This window comes from Lissotriton vulgaris, chromosome 1_1, assembly GCF_964263255.1.
Source record: "Lissotriton vulgaris chromosome 1_1, aLisVul1.2, whole genome shotgun sequence".
Lineage (NCBI taxonomy): Eukaryota > Metazoa > Chordata > Amphibia > Caudata > Salamandridae > Lissotriton > Lissotriton vulgaris.
Genome location: NC_141685.1, coordinates 1,961,591,852 through 1,961,613,384, shown reverse-complemented (window position 1 = coordinate 1,961,613,384; position 21,533 = coordinate 1,961,591,852). Strand labels below are relative to the sequence as shown.

General features: G+C 45.5%; 1 protein-coding gene across 3 annotated transcripts in view; it reads left to right on the top strand.

Moving 5' to 3' along the window:
• The window catches only part of DMTF1 (cyclin D binding myb like transcription factor 1), a 482,730-nt gene that overhangs the window by 256,114 nt on the left and 205,083 nt on the right, over positions 1 to 21,533 (top strand). For all 3 annotated transcript variants that reach the window (XM_086919720.1, XM_086919718.1, XM_086919723.1), the window contains 2 exons: positions 5,490 to 5,705; positions 8,282 to 8,364. In XM_086919720.1, the coding sequence (XP_086775846.1) occupies positions 5,490 to 5,705; positions 8,282 to 8,364 (299 nt within the window). The remainder of the gene's footprint in view (positions 1 to 5,489; positions 5,706 to 8,281; positions 8,365 to 21,533) is intronic.

Below are 21,533 nucleotides of genomic sequence, written 5' to 3'. Positions count from 1 at the left end.
CGAGTTGCAGGGAGGGCTAGCGTGTACTGGTGCTAGTAAGTTGGCCACTAGTAAATCTGATGTGTCCTCTTCAACGCTGGCGGATATCCTTCTAACTATGAAGGAAGAAATATCAAACAGATTTACGGTTTCGGAAAGCAATCAATCAGAATTAGCTAGCCGTTTTATGACATCTGAAGCCAACCAGGCCGCTATTCAGGCTTCATGTGAAGTTTTGGCAAAACGACTATACGATGTTATGTTAAGGACAGAAGAGTTGGAGAAACAAGTTCCATTGATAAGGGAGTCAGTGCGCTCTACAGATGAGGTAGTGGCGAAACTAAGTGCACAAAACCGCGAGTTGAAAGAAGACATTGAGAGGCTGGAGAACCACTCCCGGCGGAATAATTTAAAAATACTCAATGTGCCAGAAGCAATGGAAGGAGCTGATTTAAAGGGCTTTGTGATATCGTTGATAAGGGGGACTGTACTGAAAGGAGATGAAACGATTGACCTTGTGCAGGAAATTCAGAGGGTTCATCGAGATCCTTTTCGAAGGAACCCCGCCAGGCAGAAACCAAGGAAAATTCTGGTGAATTTCTTGACCTACACGGTAAAAGAGCAAATCTTATCAGCACTGAAAGAAAAAACAATTGCATTCAATAGTTCCAACCCCTTTAATTTCCAAATAAGGTCAGACATCTCCCATGTGACAGCTAATCGACAAGGGGAACTGGGGAAAAGACTGGATGAACTGAATAGTTTGGGGGTCAAGGCACAATTAAAGTTTCCGGCACATCTAAGGGTGATGTGGAACAACCATATGCACTTGGTCAAAACAGGGGAGGAAGCTGATGAATTGATTTTGAAAATTAAAAAAGAAAAAAAAAGCTCTAAAGGAAGTGAATGATAAGGATAGGAAGTCCCCCCCCCTTCCGTATCTATAAGTGGTGTATCTTCTATCCCTCCCCTATGTAGTTTCCTTTTTTTTTTTTTTTTCCGTAGGGGGTCAAAAACCATCAATGACCAGAGCCGCCAAGAGCTGTAATATGACGATTAATGAATAAACAGAGCATTATTGTTTAATAAATACTAAAATTGCATCTAAGAGAGAGAGCCCAGCCAAATAGGCTTAGCCTATTGGAAGGGAGGGTTCCCAATGGGGGGGTAGGGCACTGGGGGAAGGCATGTGGGGTGGGGGGGGAGGGGGAGCACAGGGTGGGGGGGCATAGGGAAAAAATCCAGAAAATTACTCATCTCACTAGTGGTATGGAATTATGCTTGTCAAGTAGTAGGAAGAATGATGGGGGAACAAAGTTTAAGGGATAAACGGACCACCTTTGTCACATGGAATGTGAATGGAATGCGATGTCCACGTAGACAGAGACTTATTCTTAAATATCTGGAAATCTCGAGTGCCCAGATCTGCCTACTACAGGAGACGCATTTGAGTGTACTCGAAAGCCGATCTATATTCTCGAAGGTTAAATGGATAAAAGATTTTGAGGTTTCGCTTCAGACAGCACACAATAGGGGAGTGGCTATACTTGTGAAACAGGGTACACTGGCAACAGTTAGGGGGGTCCACACAGATTCATCTGGGAGATGGGTTGTAGTAAAGATGCTGTTGAATGGTATAGATGTTGTGTGTGCCTCCTTTTATGGCCCTAACGTGGATGATCCTTCCTATATCTTGAAATTGCAATCTGTATTGATGTTGGAGGCACCACCGTATATTGTGGGTGGAGATTTCAATGTACTATTAGACCCAATAAGGGATAGATCCAACAGGAGTAATTATGTAGGGGCACCAAAGATACGGCGCGCATTAAAGAATATGATCCATGATCTAGATTTGGAGGATGTGTGGAGAACTAAGCAGGGTGCAGTACAGGGACATACATTCTACAGTAAGAAATCTAAGCATGCCTCGAGGATAGATTATATGTTTACAGATAGGCACTCAATTAACGATATAAAGAAAATAGAAGTAAAGCCCAGCCTTCTATCTGACCATTCCCCTCTCCAGTTAGTCTATGTGAAAGGTGTAACGCAGACACAGTCTAGATGGACATTAAAGAGGTCTATTCTTTCTAGTACAGAAACAATACAATCTATTCAGGCTTATACAGCAGAATTTTTTCTATTTAATATGGGGTCCACTACTTTTGATTATATTTGGGACGCATATAAGGCAGGGCTTAGAGGGAAGCTCCATGCAATAGTCTGTGCCAAGAACAGATCGGAGGCAAGGGCACTTAAAGATCTTGAGATTAAAATAGGACAGTTGGAGCAGGAAAGGTTGAATATACAAATCAATGAGCAGGGAAAACTCCTCCAGATCGAATCGGATCTAGAATCGGCTAAACAAACTTATAGAGGACATCTAGACATTAAGTGTAAAGCTCAGTGGGATTCCAATAGGATGGATAATTTTGAATATGGGGAAAGGGCAGGAGCATTACTAGCATGGAAAGCTAGAACTGACCGTGCAAGGAATGACATAAAGGAGTTAATAATTAATAACAATAATGGAGAAACATCAAGAAATATTGAGGACATGCAGAACTGTCTTCTTTCCTTGTTTTCAAGCCTATATAGAGAAGAGGTGAATCCGCCTATTGAAGCCATATATACATGGTTGAGCAACAAGAATTTGCCTAGGCTATCTGAGGAGGGGAGGAACACTCTGGATGCCCCTATCACAATAGAAGAAATTTCAGTACAGATTAAGAAATTAAAGAACAAAAAAGCTGCGGGTACAGACGCATTACCCAGTGAGCTATATAAACATCTAACCGAGGAGTTATGTCCGATTCTAGAAATCATATTTAATTCAATTTATTCTCCAAAGGGTAGGCTCCCAAACTCCTGGAGGGAAGCTTTAATAGTTTTAATTCTGAAGCCCGGAAAGGATCCTCAGAGAGCAGACTCATACAGACCAATCTCCCTGCTAAATGTAGATTATAAAATCTTTGTGGGCATTTTGGCAGGGAGATTGGCCAAATTGATACCCATGTTGATCCATGAGGACCAGAAGGGCTTTGTGGCGGGTAGGCACATTGAGGATCAAACGCACCTCCTACTGGGAAACATCGATCTAGCAGCACGAAAGTCAGAACCCTTGGCAGTGATAGCCCTCGACGCTGCCAAGGCATTCGATAAAGTCTGCTGGAAATACCTCTGGGTAGTCCTTGAAACAATGGGGTTTGGGCCACTTTTTATCAGTACACTACAGAATTGTTACAGGGGAGCCTCAGCTAGGATCATTTTAAATGGAACACTAACATCAGTCTTTAATATCAAGCAGGGAACCAGGCAGGGCTGCCCTATCTCGCCGTTATTGTTCAATTTATACATTGAACCTTTGGCGCAGGCAATAAGGCTTGACCCTATTATAGCACCCTTTCAATCTGGACAGTATATTTCCAAACTGGCTCTCTACGCGGACGACTTGATCCTATATACAAGAGACCCAGCTATAGCCATACCCCGGATAGAGGAATTGACAGCAGAGTTTGGAGCACTGTCCGGCTATAAGGTGAATAGATCTAAGACGGAGGTTATGTGTTGGAATCTAGATCATTGGGCAGGAGTGGAGAGCTCGGAGTTCAGATATTTGGGGATGTATATAGTGAAGGAATTAGATAGGATCCCTAAAATAAACTTAGACAGAACTACTAAGGAAATAGACCGTTTGTTCAGTAGGTGGAAAAATCTCCCATTGACAATATACGGGAAAGTGAACTTGGTAAAAATGGTGGTTCTCCCAAAGCTTACATATCTTTTCTCTACTATACCGCTACTATTCCCCAAAAAAGATGTAAAAAGGATACAGGGCAAGATTGGGAGTTTTGTGTGGGGGAATAAAGGGACACGCTTATCCTGGAAAAAACTCAGAAGAAGATTATTAAAAGGTGGTTTAGCCCTCCCCGATATCAGCCTTTATGTTGTTGCTTTTCAGTTTAAGAGTCTCCGCACGTTACTTACTAGGCCAGATGATTCACCCTGGGGCAAATTATTGCAGGAAATGGTTAGAATCGAAGGGAGGAATGACGAATTTATGTATAAGTTCGGTTCCCCAAGATACTTCAAGAGGGTTCGTTTAAAGATTCTAAAAACAGCCCTGGGGACATGGTACAGGATAAGGGTAGGATGTGGAATTGGGTATTATTCAGCCTCATCTCCAATCTGGGACTCACCTGGTACCCCGGACTGCTTAAAAGATACCCTGGCTGTACCCATCCAAAGAGCTGGGATAATGAAGTGGGAGGAGTTAATGGATGAGGATGGGATACACTCATGGGAGTATTTGAGGGCCAAGGTTGGGGTAGATATGTCAAGGTTTAAATATCTTCAACTAGTGTCCTGGCATACAGCAGAAGTGGAAGAGATGGGGAACAATGAGGTAGTAGAAAGGCTTATTCGATCATCTACACCAATCTCTAAAGAAATCTCAGTTTGGTATCAGCAATTAATAAAAGGAGATGATACAGGGATACCAGCGGCAGAAGGGGTTTGGAACAACTCCGAACTGGCTATGCAGGCAGAGGATATGTTAGAACCATCTTTGAAGATCTTGTACAAACATATAAAGCCTGCATGTTTAAAAAAAAACATTTCTTTGTAGTGAATAGACTTTACTACACCCCCTATAAAATCGGGAAATTTGCCCCTATACCCCCACCGAAATGTCCAAGATGTCAGGAATTGTTGGCCAACGATATACATATGTTTTTTTATTGCAAAGAGCTAGATCAATTCTGGACTGAGATAGGACAGGCTCTTTCAGGACTTTTTAGCTCTGTGATTAAAGTCAATCCCTCCCTAGTGTTTTTTGGGGATGATGGCCTGTCTTTTCAGTCAGCTACAAGTTTGGAAAAAGGGCTCCTCCTATATTTGATACTGCTGGCTAGGAGAGAGATCTGTAGGAGGTGGAAGGACCACATACCCCCGAGTAGTGAGGAGTGGTTAAGATCAGCATTTAGTATGGCCCGGTTGGAATACGAAAGGGTGGAGGAGAAGCTGCTTAACATCTGGCATCCTTTTATAAGATGGGGAAGGGACTTAAGACTGATTCGGACACTCCTATGATTACACCATGTCCCCGGTACTAAAGGGGAGGAGGTTTGGTGACCCAAGTAAAGGTGGTCAGCCCGGTGGCCCCTAGAGATGGATTATGGCTGTCAAGGTTCCACAGAAACTTGACACGGTGAGATGAGGAGTAAAAAAAAAAAAAAAGAAAATGCAGTACAAAAATAGTTGCTGTTCCTTTGGCTTATGTAATTCCAGACCCTACTAGCTTCGCATGATACCATGCTGCTTGGGTATGTACCAATTCAAAAATTGAAATTGTTGTGGGACAGAAGGATTTGTAGAATCTAACAGGGAAAATTATACTTTAACACACTTTATTCTGTGGCTGTCTTACTGTACAATAGTTCATTTTCCATTTTTGTTTCATTATGCATAGTATTTTTTAAAAGTTAACAGAGTTACTTTCTTACCAGTGCTAATCAAAGGACTTCGACACCTGCACGAAACCCCAAATCATCTTCCTGGACAACTGACAATAGATAAAAAATATGGAACCGGATTCTACAACCCTAGTTCGAATACAGGGGTCCAGCATGTACAGATTCGCCTCACTCGCTTGGATGAGAATTCAGTTTTACCACGGAGTCCTATGGGAGCACTGCAGATTCCAGTGCAAATTACTCATGTTTGTAAGTATTTCTTAAAATGGTCAACTTAAAGCAGCAGTATCATTAAATAGCACCTCTTACGGAGCATGTCCAGTTCTGTAGCCTTGCTTTAGATTACAAATTATGCAACAGCATTATAAAATGTTCTGCCAATCTCTTTAAGCCCATACTAAGTGCAGCTAGCCGTTTTTCATTGTTGTGTAATATGCCCTTCCCTCCCCACTGCCCTCTCCTATGCTCAAACTGCACCCCAAACACCCACCCATTTTCCTAACATACTCCATCCTCTGGCCCACCTACCATTCCCCAAGGTGCTGCCTTGCCCGAGATGCACAGTTTTCCCTGGATGCCAATGCTTCTTCTTTATATACAGTTAGGTTTTGGTAGTCCTAGTGAAATTTGTGATCACATTCTTAAAGCCCAATCCTGTTAGTCTGATGGATATTGCTTGGGAATCACCCCAGGTGCCAGACTGGACCCAGAAAACCTTACTGTGGCACCCCTGTACACTGATGTTGGTTCTTCCTTTTCTGCACCCTTCATTGCTGATCCTGGGTGCAACCCCTACAGCTCTTTTTGCCTAGGTATTCTCCAGAAATCTTGGACCGTGCACAAAGTATGGCTCTCAGATGACCATTTTAAAACATACTGCACCCTTGGGAGGCTGATTTTTAATACATACTTAGGACGCTCCACAAAAAATGGTTCTTTTGCAATGGTTGTATGTAGAGCCACTGAAGTACTGGACTTCCAATTCTGTTCCCAGGGAGATTAAAACCTTGGCCTTAGTCTTCATAGCCTTTGGTTCTATTTAGCATAGCCTTAACTGGGTGACTTATGGTGGCCTAGTTCAAAACTTTTCCACCCTAGCCAGCTAAGTAAGTCTGATGACTGTTGACACAGGCCTGCACTTAATGATCTGCCTTCCTGACCGAGCACCCTGCTTGAGGAAATTTTGTTGTGCAGGGCCAATGCATAGTTGCTGGGCTCGAATTCCCTAACTCTGAAAACTGTTCTCTTTGTGGAAATGACTTTGGCCCTTAGGGTTTTTTGATCTCTTGATCCTTTGGTTCATTCACCTTTCATTGTTTTGTACCAAAATAAACTGGTCATTCATACCTGCTCATCTTTCTTACCAAAAGAGGTATCTGCCTTTCAGTTGGACCAGTCCCCCGCTCTTCCATCCTTCCCTCCTCCTACCAAAGAGGAGGAGTGGCTGTTAGACTTACTCGCAGCTGGACTCACGGCTAAATAGGCTGGACAGTGTCTTATGGTGTTGACCTAGCACACCATTTCAGGTTGAGCTCCCCTTTGAATTAAAATATGCTATGCCTTGGCCAGGAAAGACTCTGGGTGACATTCCTTCCCACTCTAAGAGGGTCATGGCTGTATCCATGACTCGCACTAGAGGGAAGCATTCTGGTGGGTTACATCTGCCACGTGGCCACATCGACATATTTACATACTTGTGCTAAATAATATTGTGTCACAGCTCAGGGACACAATGAGTAATTCTTGGACTGGGCTGCGTTGCTTGACTTCCTTCGATATTCTCTTTTGGTTCCTCTCTGCACACCTCAATGGGTTGCGGGGGGGGGGGTGACCTGAACTGGCAACAGCATGTTGGTTAGCACCTTACATGGTGTGAGGTCATAATGTCCTGAGCAGATGAAGTCGCCTTTGAGGCTGAATGATGCCAACTTACCAAGCTGGAGCACATTTGCTGTGGTAAGAGTTTCTAGATCCAATCTGGCTCCTGGAGAATATTGATAAAGTGAGAAATCTGTGGCAAGTTTTAGTATCCCACAAATGTTGATATCAGCACACTTCTGTTTATTTTGACTTCCTGTGCTAATTAACATACTCATGGTGTGCTAGTGGAGTGTTGCTTACTGATCCTGGGCACATAAAGTACCAGTTCTCCACTCGTCCAGAAGCTGGACTGCATTTTCCCCTCAAGCACTACTGAAGGATTCCATTTGGTTTTTATATTTGCTCTTTGTATGCCAAATTCATTGCTCATATCTTAGCTGCTTAGTTCTTCAATGAATGAGACCTCTTACACAAGTTTTAGGTCTATTCAATAATGTCATTATATGTTTCATGAAACATATTCCAAAAGTGCATTTGTGATTCCACATGCATATCAGTGCAATTTAAGTTCACAAATGCATTTCAGACCACTTGCGGTCCTTCGTCAGTGAGTATCCTAAGGAATGAATTAAAGCAATAACAATTGTTAAGTAGAGGAACATATATAAACTATAAACAATTTTAATAGAAGAATTAAGTGATTAAGATACGTCGATGGATTTGGCATAAAAAGAGGAAATATAGAAACCCATTCGGACACGTGACACTGAACGTTCATTGCCATATCTCAGACTTCTCTTACAAGTCTTAAATATTGTCTTTTTTTGTGCTCACTCTGTTATACCAAACACATATTTGCAAAGCTTTGCAAACAAGTGTACCTAAAATTCCGGTTCTTCTGCCCTGCTACCTGTTAATAAGTTATAAAACACTAGTCTTGGTTTGTCACTTCACAACTGTCCTATTGTATTTTAACTTTGATATTTTTCTTTCTTCGTTTGCAGCTTCCATGGATTCCCCCTGTTCTTGTGATTCAGAATCAATTACACTAAATAGTGGGACACTACAGACCATTGAGATTCTTCCAGTGAGTCATGTCAACATTATAACATAATTTTCATTGTGGTTCTTAGTGAAAATATTTGAAAGAAATAGGTCTCCTGTAGTTTTAGTTCCCTTATTTTTTACAGTCATGTAAAAATAGTCTCAGAATATTAATGAGAGAGATGCCCTTAAAAAAAAAGTTAAGGTCCCATTGGCCCAGATGAAGAAATTTGACCTTGTTCTCTTATCCTTTTAGTGCTATATGTACAGTAGTTTCTGGAAACGCGGAGTGGCATGGTCTAGCGCTGAACAAGCTTCCTGTTTCTAGAACACCAGCCTCTCTTCACATTTTCTCAGTGACATCCTGACTTTCAGAAAAATACTTAAAATTTGGCTATATACTCTTTAGACTTCGCTTATGTGCCTATTTTGTTTCCAGCGTCTTATCAGTTTCTGCTAGTGTATTTCAGTGATCAACACCAGGACAAGTTTTCAGTTAGCATTTGTGCTCTACGGCCATTTGTAGGAAGCTGGACTTTTGACGCATTTGTACCCTACGTTTTTGCCCCCATTAGACCTACTAGATGCTGGATTTTGACTCGGACAGTGCACTGAAGCGTGATAACCAGGCTCCAGTGTCAGTGCTTTTTCCCTAAAATAAGGTAAACTGGTTTAATAATTAACTCAGTTGGCACATCCTTTAGCACCCCTCTAAGTCCCTAGTAAGTGGCACTTCTGGTACTCCAGGCATGGCTACTAAAGCGGATCCCTCAGGGCTGTATAATGCCACCCGTAAGGGACCCCCATACAAAAACTGCATGCCGGCTGCCACTGCAGTCTGCCTCACATGGTGGAATAGGTGTGGCGCAGCGGCCAGGGTCGACTGACACTGGACGCTGGGAATCACGGTTTGATCCGGCTCCAGCAGCAGGGGTCTGCCCAGCACCTTATGACTCAGGGCAATAGCTTGCTTAATCTTCCCGACGGCCCCCAGCACCTTGACACCTTCGGGTAATTGTTCGCGCTTTACAAATACTGGACATTTACATGGTGTAAACTATGTTTGAAAACACGACATTGCATACTCCCGGTGTGTTGTCCCCAAGTCACTGCGTGTAATATACTTAAGTCACACTTACAGCAGGCCTTATAGCCCTAAAGCAGGGTGCATACATATAGGGGCATATCTGTGTGAGCAGCTATGCCCCTGTGCTGTCTAGTGCTATTGCTAGATGGTACAAGTGAACAGGTAAGCCAACTTAAGTATATGTACTGGGTGTGAAAGGACACCACACAAGGTATATATCAAATACATATGTATTTATTACTAACAACCCCTCTGCACTCTTTGAGGTCAGAGTTCAAGATACAGCACAAGTGACTCAATAAGCATACTATAAGTTGCACAAATACAATTCTACCCTAGGGGCCTCACGAGCCATATACTAAGTAAGTGGTATAAGAACCACTACAGGAAAGGTGAATAGGCCTAGGACCTAGGAAATCACTGGGACTACACTGAACAACCAAAGGTCAGGAAGTAGGAGTCCCACAGTATGCGTGTGCAGTGTCTAAACACACACAAGGATTCTCATAGACTTTCAATTGGAACGTAAAGTTTACAAAGTAGTTGATTTCGGACTCTTCTGGATGGACTACGGGAAAACCCAGTTAAACTAGGACACTTGAATAGTTATTACCCACGGGAGCACCGGAGTACTAGAGTTACCTCACCCAGGGAAGCCGGGTGCATAGGTGTTATTTCGTGTCGGGTTTCGTCGTCGAATCCTATGGAGAGCTGCACAAAGATGCTGCAGGCAACCAGGAGGAAGTATCCGGTTGGATCCAAGGGTGGATCCGAGCTGTGAAGTACCTGAAAGCAGAGGGGATAGAGTCTGGGTCACTAGCCAGTGACCAGGAAGGAACCAGGCGATGTCGAGATGCAAACAGGTGAAGAAGTGAAGCTTGTCTCTATAGCCACGTGGACCAGGAGGCGTCGACGATGACCAGGAGCTGGATACGGACTGTCCCACGAAGGATCTCACTGTTGGCGGTGTCGGCTTCCGGATTGGAGTCAACAACCCTTAGCAAAGGCAACCCACGCAGGAAGGGAAGTTTGGCTACTGTTCAGACCAGCAGGGTCTGGGGAGCTTCCCCTTTACAGGAAAGCAAGCAAGCCCAGAGCAACCAGGCAAGCGGTGTTGATTCAAAAGGATGTCTTCAGGAGGGCCACTAGCCAACGGGCTAGCAACCGCAAAGACGCGTCGAGGAGAAATGCAGGCGCAGGCCCCACGCGGCACTCGTGGAGTGTGGAGGGCTGAACTTCAGTGCACTTACGGCTCAGGGTTGGGGCTTCTCAAGTCCCAATGCACAACTTCGAGTACGCCTCAGAAGTTGCACTGTTAGCAAAAAAGCAGGTACTGCAGGTAGTCTGGTCCCACGTCTCTCGTGTCCGCCGCGGGTCTCAGCTTTGCTGTGGATGTGGGTCAGAGACAGAGAAGTCTGGAAGTCCAGAGGCTGCGTCGCGAAGTCTTCGGGTTCCGGCGGGAGCTTCGACAAACCAAACCGGCAAGTCACTGATAATGCCTGTTTGCACAGGGTGGTCACTCCTTTACCACAAGGGAGATTCTTCAGTCTTCTAGTTGCAGTAGTATGTCGAAGGTCCTGGGTTTCGTTTCAGAGTTTCAGTTCTGGATAATCTAATGTCTCTAGACACCGCTCCTAGCTTTATACTAATCTAAGGGGCTGAATTACCTGCTAGGTCCCTCCTATGGGTGGAACTTGGGAAGGGGGTGGTTACACCCCTTTCCCTTTGTCCAGTTTCGTGCCAGAGCTGGGGCTGGAGTGCCCCAGCAACTGGTTTGAACCGGGCTATGCATGGAGCACCTTGTGTGCCCCAGGCAGTGTCTCATTTCTTTCAACCCACCCTGCCCCAATACACTATAGCCTGTCTAGGGAGGTGCTAGCACCTCCCAAGGCAGGAAACCTATTGTCCAGGCCTCCTCTGCCGGAGTTTAGTCTAGCAGCAGGAGGTCAGACTCGTGTCTGTGGCAGCAGCATCCATTTTGTGATGCTGACGCTCTGTTTAACTTTAACCGGGTAAAGCTACAACTACATGTCTTCTTCCTCTAAAAGGATGGAATGCTACCCCCGTCGCCAGGATTGGCGGGGGGGGGGTAGTATTCCATGGCGTATGACACCGCGAGGATTATAATGCACTTAAGAGTATATGGTATGGCTATAATAAAGAAAGGCTATAAGGACATGGTTCCGAAAGCTGCAGACAGGCTCAGCCTCATGCTAGAGCACCATCTCACATAAAACTAAGCACTTTGCCTTCAGGATTGTCAAGGCCTGCCATAGGAGTGACTTATAGGCATATATGTGTCTATATATAATGGTAGGTATAGGAATACTATATCTAAGCAAGGGGTAATTACACGACCTTGCCCCAGCTGAGTGATCAGCCAGTTGTGTCAATTTGGATGGCCTGCAGGGGTGGCATAATACATTCTGCAGCCCCTGGTAGGCACCTATGCCCTGGGTACCTATGGTACACTATACAGGGGCTCACAAAGGTGACCCAATACCCAATTAGGTATGTACCTAAAGTACATGGTATGAATTTAGAGAGAGAACAGCTGGGCTGTGGGTCTGATTAGCAGGGCCCACAGCCACACTAAAGTCGAAGAACCAGTGAATCACAGTAAAAAGTGGGGGTGACCATAGGAAGCAGATCCTACTCTCCTACACAGCCCCCCAACGCAGGGACATTAAACTGACCTTGACCAGTTGGGTCTTCATGTTCTAAGTGGAAATATCTCGGGAGTCCATCTGCATTGCCATGGTCAGTTCCAGGTCTATGTTCCATTGTAAAGTCCATACCCTGTAGAGAAATGGACCACCTGAGTAGTTTGGGATTTTCACCTTTCATCTGATTTAGCCACAAGAGGGGCTTATGGTCTGTCTGAATCTTGAAGTGAGTACTAAACAAGTATGGCCTCAGCTTCTTCAGAGCCCAAACCACAGCAACGGTCTCCCTCTCAATAGCTGACCAACGTTTCTCTCTAGGGGCCAGCCTTCTGCTAATAAAAGCAATGGGCTGGTCTTGACCATCTTTATTCAATTGTGAAAGAACAGCTCCCACACCCAACTCAGAAGCATCTGTTTAGACAATGAATTCTTTGGAGTAATCTAGATTTTTCAGAATAGGTGCAGAGCATATGGCCTGCTTTAGGTCATCAAATGCCTTTTGACAGCTTACTGTCCACTGAACCTTTTTTGGCATTTTCTTTGAGGTTAATTCATTAAGTGGTGTCACAATGGACCCATAGTTCTTAACGAACTTTCTGTAGTAACCAGACAGGCCCAAGAAAGCTCTGACCTGTGTCTGGGTGGTTGGAGGAGTCCAGTTCTTGATGGTCTGGATCTTGGTCTCCAGTGGTTAAACCTGACCCCCACCTACAAGGTGGCCCAGGTACACAACTTACTCTGCCCTATCTGGCTCTTAGTAGCCTTTATAGTTAAGCCTGCCTTTTGCAGGGCCTCCAAAACATTCCTTAGGTGGATCAGGTGATCCTCCCAGGTGGAGCTAAAGACCGCAATATCATCTAGGTAAGCTGCACAATAGTCATCCAGACCTGAGAGAACTTGGTTCACCAACCTTTGGAAAGTGGCAGGTGCATTCTTCAAGCCAAAGGGCATCACCACAAATTGGTAATGACCTCCTGGGGTTGAAAATGCTGTTTTGGCTTTTGCATCATCAGCTAGTCTGATTTGCCAGTAGCCTGCTGTCAGGTCAAATGTGCTCACAAACTTGGCAGAAGCCAATCTGTCAATGAGCTCATCTGCCCTGGGTATTGGATGGGCATCTGTCCTAGTGACAGCATTGAGATCTCTGTAGTCCACAGAAAACCTCATCTCTCTCTCTTGGGTGTGAGGCTTTGGCACCAGGACTAGTGGACTGGCCCAGGGGCTCTCTGAGGGCTCAATAACTCCCAGTTCCAACATCTTTTGGACCTCTGTCCTTATACAGTCCCTGACATGCCTGTAGATTTTACTCTTCACAGGTAGACTTTCACCAGTGTCCACCTCATGGGTGCACTAGTTTGTCTGACTTTGGGTCAGGGAAAACATATGTCTATAGGCCTGTAGAACTTGTCTGCAGTCCTATTGTTGCTGGTCAGTGAGGCTGCCTGCCAAGGCCACTCCATCAACTGAACCATCATCAGGGTTCTGAGAAAGCAGGCCTGGGAGAGGGTCACTCTCCTCCTCCTGTCCCTCATCTGTAGCCATGAGCCTGCCCATGTCTTCCCTGTCAACATATGCCTTCAGTCTGTTGACATGAAGCACCCTGTGGGAGCTTCTGGGACTCCCAAATCAACCAAATAGGTAACCAAATAGGTTACCTCTCCCTTTTGCTCAACAATAGTGTCAACATTTGTCTTGGAGTGCTGCTAGGGCCACTGGCTCCAACACCCACAATTTCTGTCCTGGCTGGTACACAGTCAGCACAGCCTTTAGGTCATGCCTGGCTTTTTGAAGTTCCTGGCTAGCCTCAAGTTTTTTAGAAGCCTTCTTAATGTATTCGGCCATCCTGGAGCGGAGACCAAGTACATAGTGCACTATGTCTTGTTTAGGCTTTTTGAGAGGTAACACCCATCCTTCCTTCACCAGACGTAAGGGGTCCTCTTACAGGATGCCCAAACAAAAGTAAGTTCAAAAGGGCTGTAGCCAACCCCCTTTTGTGGGACCTCTCTGTAAGCAAACCGAAGGCAGGGCAGAAGGATGCCCCATCTTCGCCTAAGCTTTTCAGGTAAACCCTTGATCATGCCCTTTAAGGTCTTGTTGAATCTTTCCACAAGACCATTGCATTGTGGATGATAGGGTGTGGTGAACTTGTAGTTCATACCACTCTTCTTCCACATAGCAGTTAGGTACCCAGACATGAAGTTTGCACCTCTATCTGAGACAACCTCCTTTGGATAACCCACTCTTGAGATAACTCCCAGGAGGGCTCTTGCCACAACAGGTGCTGTTGTGGTCCTTAGGGGAATAGCTTCTGGGTATCTGGTGGCATGATCCACTACAACCAGAAGAAACCTGTGCCAAGAGGCTGTTTGGGGATCAATTGGTCCAACAATGTCTATCCCAACTCTATCAAAGCGAACCCCCACCACAGGTAGTGGTATAAGGGGGGCCTTTGTGGTGCCACCTGATTTGCCACTGGCTTGGCAGGTGACACAGGAGCGACAAAACTCCTTGGTAACTTCTAACATGTGTGGCCAGTGACAGTGAGGGACAAGCTTCTCCCAAGTCTTGTTCTGGCCAAGATGTCCTGCTAAGGGAATATCATGGGCTTAGGTAAGAAGGAAGCCCCTGAATGCCAAAGGTATGACCAACCTCCTGGAAGCTTCAGGCGTGTGGTCTTTAGCCTCTGAGTAAAGGAGCCCTTCATCCCAATAAGCTTGCTGTCTGAGGGGTTCAAGAGAGGAGCAATCCAATTGTGCCTGCCTCAGGTCTGCTCTTGAGTGTCCCCCTGTCCCAAGAAACTCAACCTGATCAGGCTCAAGTTCTTCTAGCATGGAAATGCTTCTGGGATAGGGTTTTTCGGGTTAAGGGGAAATGTTGGGCGCTCAGCTAACGCGGGTATAGGTCACAATTTGTTATGGAGTGGTGCAAGAGGGCGAGGGGAAAAGCTCTATAACCCCTCCACGGTGGTGTGTTGAGGTCAACTCACCGAAACACAAAAACAAAATGCCGACTGCACTCTAAGATATAGTATAGCACAAGGTGTGTCCTTGTGGACACCAGAGCAATTACAGTCACAGCTGCTAGAGAAAATGACAATGTCTCTAAAGTAAATCTTTGTTTAATATTCTTAGTGGCCAGCTAAGAATATTAAACGAAGATTTACTTAAGAGACATTGTCATTTTCTCTAGCAGCTGTGACTGTAATTGCTCAAGTTCTTCTAGGACAGTTCCCTCTTAGGTCTCACACTCCGCTTCCTGTGAAGTCTGATCCTCATCCTGAGGCAAGGTGGAAGACACTGCCGTAACCCTTTTGCTCTTTCTCTTGGAAGGCAACTGGTCCATAGTTTCAGGATCCAGGGCCTGTTCAGTTTTGCACTCTTTGGCCTGTGATCTGGTCACAGCAAGGACATGTGCTGATATGCCCAGCATCTCTGCATGAGTCCTATACTCCACTTCAGACCAGACTGAAGGCTCTAAATCATTGCCCAACAAACATTCTACAGGGAGGTCTGAACTTATAACAACTCTTTTGAGTCCAGTTACCCCTCCCCAGGAGAAGTTAACAATTGCCCTACTATGGGTGGTAGTGGCATTGCTATCATTGGTCACTAGGTACTTCTCACCTAGTATGATCTGTCCAGGGTCCACAAAGTTAGGTGTCACCATGGTGACACTGGCACATGTGTCCCTGTAGGCCTGAGCCACTTTATTGTTAATTAAAGGTGTCTGTCTGTACTTGCCAAAGTTATTGGGACTCACAGTAGAGGACATAGCCATGACCACATCACAGACAAGAATAGCTTGAGTTGGTACTCTTACTAGGCCAGAGTCCATCTCAGTTCCCAGGGTTAACCCTAACCATACTTCACCCTTCTGTTGAGAACCTCCACTATTAGCTGCACTAGGGGGAACAATTGCCTATGGGGCAATGGTAGTGGGAGCTGTCTCCTTTTTGGTGCAATCACTGGTCCAGTGAGTATTACTTTTACAGATATTGCACCAGGGTTTTCTTTAGCCTTCTTTCTTCTTGGAACCCCCCTCATTAGAAGCTTTTTGGGGACCTGTTGGTCTTTTCTTTTCTCATCTCCACCCTTTTGGTCTGGCTTCTTCTGATCACCACCTTGGTTCTGGTTTTTCTGCTTCACCCTGGTTCTGACACATTTGTCTGCCTTCTTTCCCAATTCTTGGGGAGAGGTCAGATCAGAGTCAACCAGGTGCTGATGCAATAACTGGTTCTGACAATAATTAAGTATTTGTTCTCTCATGATCAAATTATACAATCCTGTATAGTCCTTAACTTTACTGCCCAGCAACCAGCCTTCCAGAGCCTTAGTGGCACAATCTACAAAATCAGTCCAGTCCTGAGTCTGTGTCTTCTGGGTATCCCTGAACAGCAACCTATACTGTTCAGTGGTTAGACCAAACCCATCAATCAGAGCACTCTTCAGGACTCTGTAGTTAGCATTCTCATCACTGACTGTGAGGAGCTTGTCTCTACCTTTTTCTGAAAAGGAGAGCCATAAGATTGCTGCCCACTGACTTTGGGGTACCTGCTGTACTTTGCAAGCCCTCTCCAAATCAGTTATCCATTTGTGGATATCATCCCCTATCTTGTAGGGGGGACAATCTTACTTAGGTTTCTAGTATCGTAGGACCTATCTTTATCCTTAGGGATATTGCTGCCACCAGTGGGTTCTAACACACTTAACTTTTGCTCTCTTGCAAGAGCAAGTCTCTCTTTGTTTAGGGCATGTTTTTGCCTCTCAATCCTCAGATTGACTTCTCTCATTCTGGCCTGATGTTCTCTTCTCTCAGGGGAAGACATTCTCCTGACAACATCTTTCCCTTGTGAGACACCAAAGTGATGAGACTCCCTGGATAGGGATCTCCTCCTTCTGTGTTCAGAGTTAAGCCTGCTTGGGGGTCTGTAAGGTACTATGCCCTCTCCAACCCCATGTAGGCTTACGTTGGCCTGACTAAGTACTCCCACTTGGACCTGGCCATCATCATCCTCATCCACTTCCTTCACTTCACTATCCTCAATTAGATTGTGATCAGGGGAATCTTCTGCTGAGGGCTGACCCTCTTCTGCATTGTCTGTAGGACCTGTTAGATGCTTTCTTTCTATGATGATATTCTTCCATAAGCCCTATCAGGTGCTTGAGGGTAGGGATTGAACCCTGTTTTAACCTCCTAGATGTGCACAAGTGCCTAAAATCTGGAAGGTATCCTTAAAGGATCTGCCTCCACTGGGAGAGATCCACTTTGTTCTGCTCTCAGAGACATGATCTAGTGAGGTGTGGTGTGTGCACCTACCTACACTAAGTATTATCTACTAAACCTCTCTAGGAGTTGTAGTCAGGGTGTACTAGGCCCTTTGCTCTACAACAACTAAGTTCAGTCGAACTTAAGTATTTAAGACTTGATTTATATGTACCTCTAGGTACTTTAATGTGATCTTTCAAATGATATCTCAAGATATTTGGTAAAACAATCAGCAAGCTCTTATCCCAACCACTGCACACCAATGTGAGAAGCTGGCCTGATATGTGATGTCCACTATTCTAGTGGGCACCCTGTACCAGTCCAAACAGCCCTTATGGTGATTGTTTTAAAGTCCATCTTATAGACCAGCTATCCTAGTGGTAGCATGGACAAAGCAGTCTTAGGCTAATACTTCAGAGAGCATGCGAAGCCAATTGTATTACCAATAATAACCCCTTGAATACCAAATGAAAGGACACCACACAAGGTATATATCAAATATATATGTATGTTCGAGGCATGTGGGCTGCTGAATTCATATCTGTGCATAGATCGCCGCCTAGTGTTGGGTCCGGATGATTGCACCTTGTTGTCCTGGAAGAGTCTTCGAAGTATCACGAGATAGGTGACTCCTCCCCTGGACTACAGTGCGCATGGGCATCTTCTCCATCCTCAGATTGTTTTTTTTCCGCCATTGGGTTCGGATGTTATTCCTATACTCCAACTTCGGAATCGAAACAAAACTTTTCTAAAGGCCAAAAGGCCTTCGACTTCGACGGTATTGTTTTCGCTCGGTACTCATTTATCGATCGAACTTTCCATCTCGAACCGGTCGTCGACGCGGGCGTAGTGCCTTTTCGATGCCACGTGGGCCTGCTGTCGATGGAAAGGAGCCCGTTCAAAAGGTGCCCACAATTCAACTCCAAGTTCCAGCATACTGACAAACACTCAGTATGCAACAAGTGTCTATCACCAGACCATAAGGAAGAAACCTGCCCAGCCTGTGCCCAATTCCGTTCGAAGAAAACCATCCGGATTCCACGGGCCGCTAGGCAAGAGATGCAGCGACAGGCACCGGAACCAGACAACATCTTCGATGATGACCAAGGACTTCCAGAAGCTGAAGATTCGGACCTAGAGATAGTCACCGCCGAGGACTACTCGGACTCCGACGACGAGATCCCACCGGGACAAATCGTGAGTACACTGCCACCGACAACAATTACCCCGTTACCGAAGGCTCCGATCGAGGCATCACCAAAAGGCCTTAGCCAAGATCCGAAGAAACATTTGCCAGCCCCGCCGTCCAGCTCGGCTCCGAAACCAAAAACTAAGCCTTCAGAGACCCCAGGGCCAAGTAACGTGATCCCAAAGAAGGTTCTAGAACCCAAGAAGGTCGTCTAACCGAAAAAGGCCGTACAGCCTAAAGGCGTCGACCCGAAGAAGGCCGTCGACCCAAAGAGCGCGGAATCAAAGAAGGCCGTCGAGCCAAAAGGCGCCGAACCTAAAAAGACCTTCGAGCCAAAGAAGGCCACTGAGCCGAAGGGCGCCGACCGGAAAAAGGCCGTCGAGCCATAAAAGCCCGCTGTGCCGAAGGTCGCCGAACCAAAGAAGGTCGCCGACGTAAAGAGTGCCGTATCGAAGCCTGTGATCCAGCCGGAGAAGGCTATCAAACCAAAGACAAGTGCTCCAAAAAGACTGGTCGATCGAAAAAAGCCATCGACTCGACAAAGGACAGTCAACCGAAAAAACCTGTCGAGCACAAGAAGCGTGTCGAACCGAAATCACTTGTCGACCCGAATAAAGGGTCCGAGCCGACAAAAACCAATAAGGCACCAAAAGTCGTCGAAACAGAAGGGGGTATCGACCCAGAGCCAATAGTCGATCCAAAACAGACTAAGCCAAAGAAATCAAAGACACAACCACGGACAGTGGAAGAAGAACTCTTCCATCCAGATCCATCATACGACCAGGCTAAAATATATATTAATCCTGAGACTGGTAAAGTCACAATCCTACACAGGAAGAAAGACCACTGGACACGGACTCTCGTTCCCCCATTCCTCTAAAGAAAAAGGACTTTGGGACTTCTCCCTCTAGACCCTTCATTCCGTTCTATCCCACTATGCCTACTACGCCTTTTGCTCCTTACTCTCCTTCTCACTATAGGTACAATGAGGGCGACACAGGGGAAGATCCTCAGCATGATTATGACTATCCAGAGGATCCTAACGCTCAAAATGAACCATGGGGAGAGCCAACTGACCCATATGACACGCATCCTATCCCTGACGTCTCCTCATACCCAACATAGCTGTCACCTACTGACGACACCATTGTCTTCAACCAACTAATAGACAGGGCAGCGCAGTACCACAATGTAGACATGCACAATGACCCTATAGACGGAAACTTCTTATTTGACACTTTCCGAAGCATCAGAACACTTCCTATGCTAAAGGGGGTATTAAAACACATGCCTGATATATTTAAAGATACACGTCTCTCGTGTCCGCCACGGGTCTCAGCTTTGCTGTGGATGTGGGTCAGAGACAGAGAAGTCTGGAAGTCCAGAGGCTGCGTCGCGAAGTCTTCGGGTTCCGGCGGGAGCGTCTACAAAGCAAACCGGCAAGTCACTGATGGTGCCGGTTTGCACAGGGTGGTCACTCCTTGACCACAAGGAAGATTTTTCAGTCTTCTAGTTGCAGTAGAATGCCAAACCAAAGTTAGCATTAACCGCGAGGATTATAATGCACTTAAGAGTATATGGTATGGCTATATCATCGAACAGCTATAAGGACATGGTTCCAAAAGGTGCAGACCGGCTCATGCACCATCTCACATAAAACCAAGCACTCTGCCTTCAGGATTGTAAAGGCTGCCATAGGAGTGAATTATAGGCATATATGTGTCTATATATAATGGTAGGTATAGGAATACTATACCTAAGCAAGGGTGATTACATGACCTTGGCCCAGCTGAGTGATCAGCCAGTTGTGTCAATTTGGATGGCCAGCAGGGGTGGCATAATACATGCTGCAGCCCCTGGTAGCCCTTGGATGCACCTATGCCCTGGGTACCTATGGTACACTATACAGGGGCTCACAAAGGTGACCCAATACCCAATTAGGTATGTACCTAAAGTACATGGTATGTATTTAGAGAGAGAACAGCTGGGCTGTGGGTCTGATTAGCAGGCCCACAGCCACACTAAAGTCGAAAAACCAGCGAATCACAGCAAAAGGTGGGGGTGACCATAGGAAGCAGACCCTACTGGGCACTGGTCATTAAGAGTTCCCCAGCTACATTATGGCTTTACTGAAACCTAAGGTGTTTGGTATCGACCAGTCTGCCACCACAGATGAGTTTTTGAATCCTTGCAGGTGAGCGCCCACGCTCTCTGAGGCCACAAACCATGTCTGCTCCGGAAGCAGGTGTTCACACCTCCTCCAGCAGGATGGCTAGTGATTTAGCATATCAAGGCATAGGGCTTCAAAGCCTCTGCCGCCTTTGATATGCGATCCTGGCTTCCCCCAGACTTGCAGATGCCACCACCTGCCTGGTGGCTCATTAGGCACCAGGACTGGCGGGAAATTAGCTAGGCAAGTAGGCATGTTGCACTGTAGCAGGGTTTCCGTTCTCCCACAGAACTGTGCACAGAGATCTAGAACCTGGGTGAGTCAGGGTGACCCAGAACTCACCTTTGTTTCAGAAATCCCCTTACCAAGCTAGCTACAGTGTCTCATCGGTAGTAAATACTTCCCAATGACTTAGACAATCCAGAACATGAACTTAGAATACCTCAGGTATCGTGGAACACATGAACACTCTTTCGTTATATAATCATTACAAACCGAAACTGGGAGGCAGAGAACACACGTGCAAGTTTGAAATGTTTATTTTTCAATGCAACATTCTCAAACGCAGTATCTTATATAATATCAATATACATATTATAAAAATCAGAGTTAGCAGCATAGTCACTAATCCATAATAAGCAAAAGGTGATAGCATGTTATGTTGCAAAGATCTATATAATTCTGTATCACCTATATTTCGCGCACCCTAATTAGCATATTATATTATATCTAAGAAGGTCTCATCTGGGTTCTTAGCAGGGCGGACCCATACCTCTAATTCTCAGTAGGAGGAGATCACATCAACTGCTACCAGCTCTCAGCATGCGAAGCATCA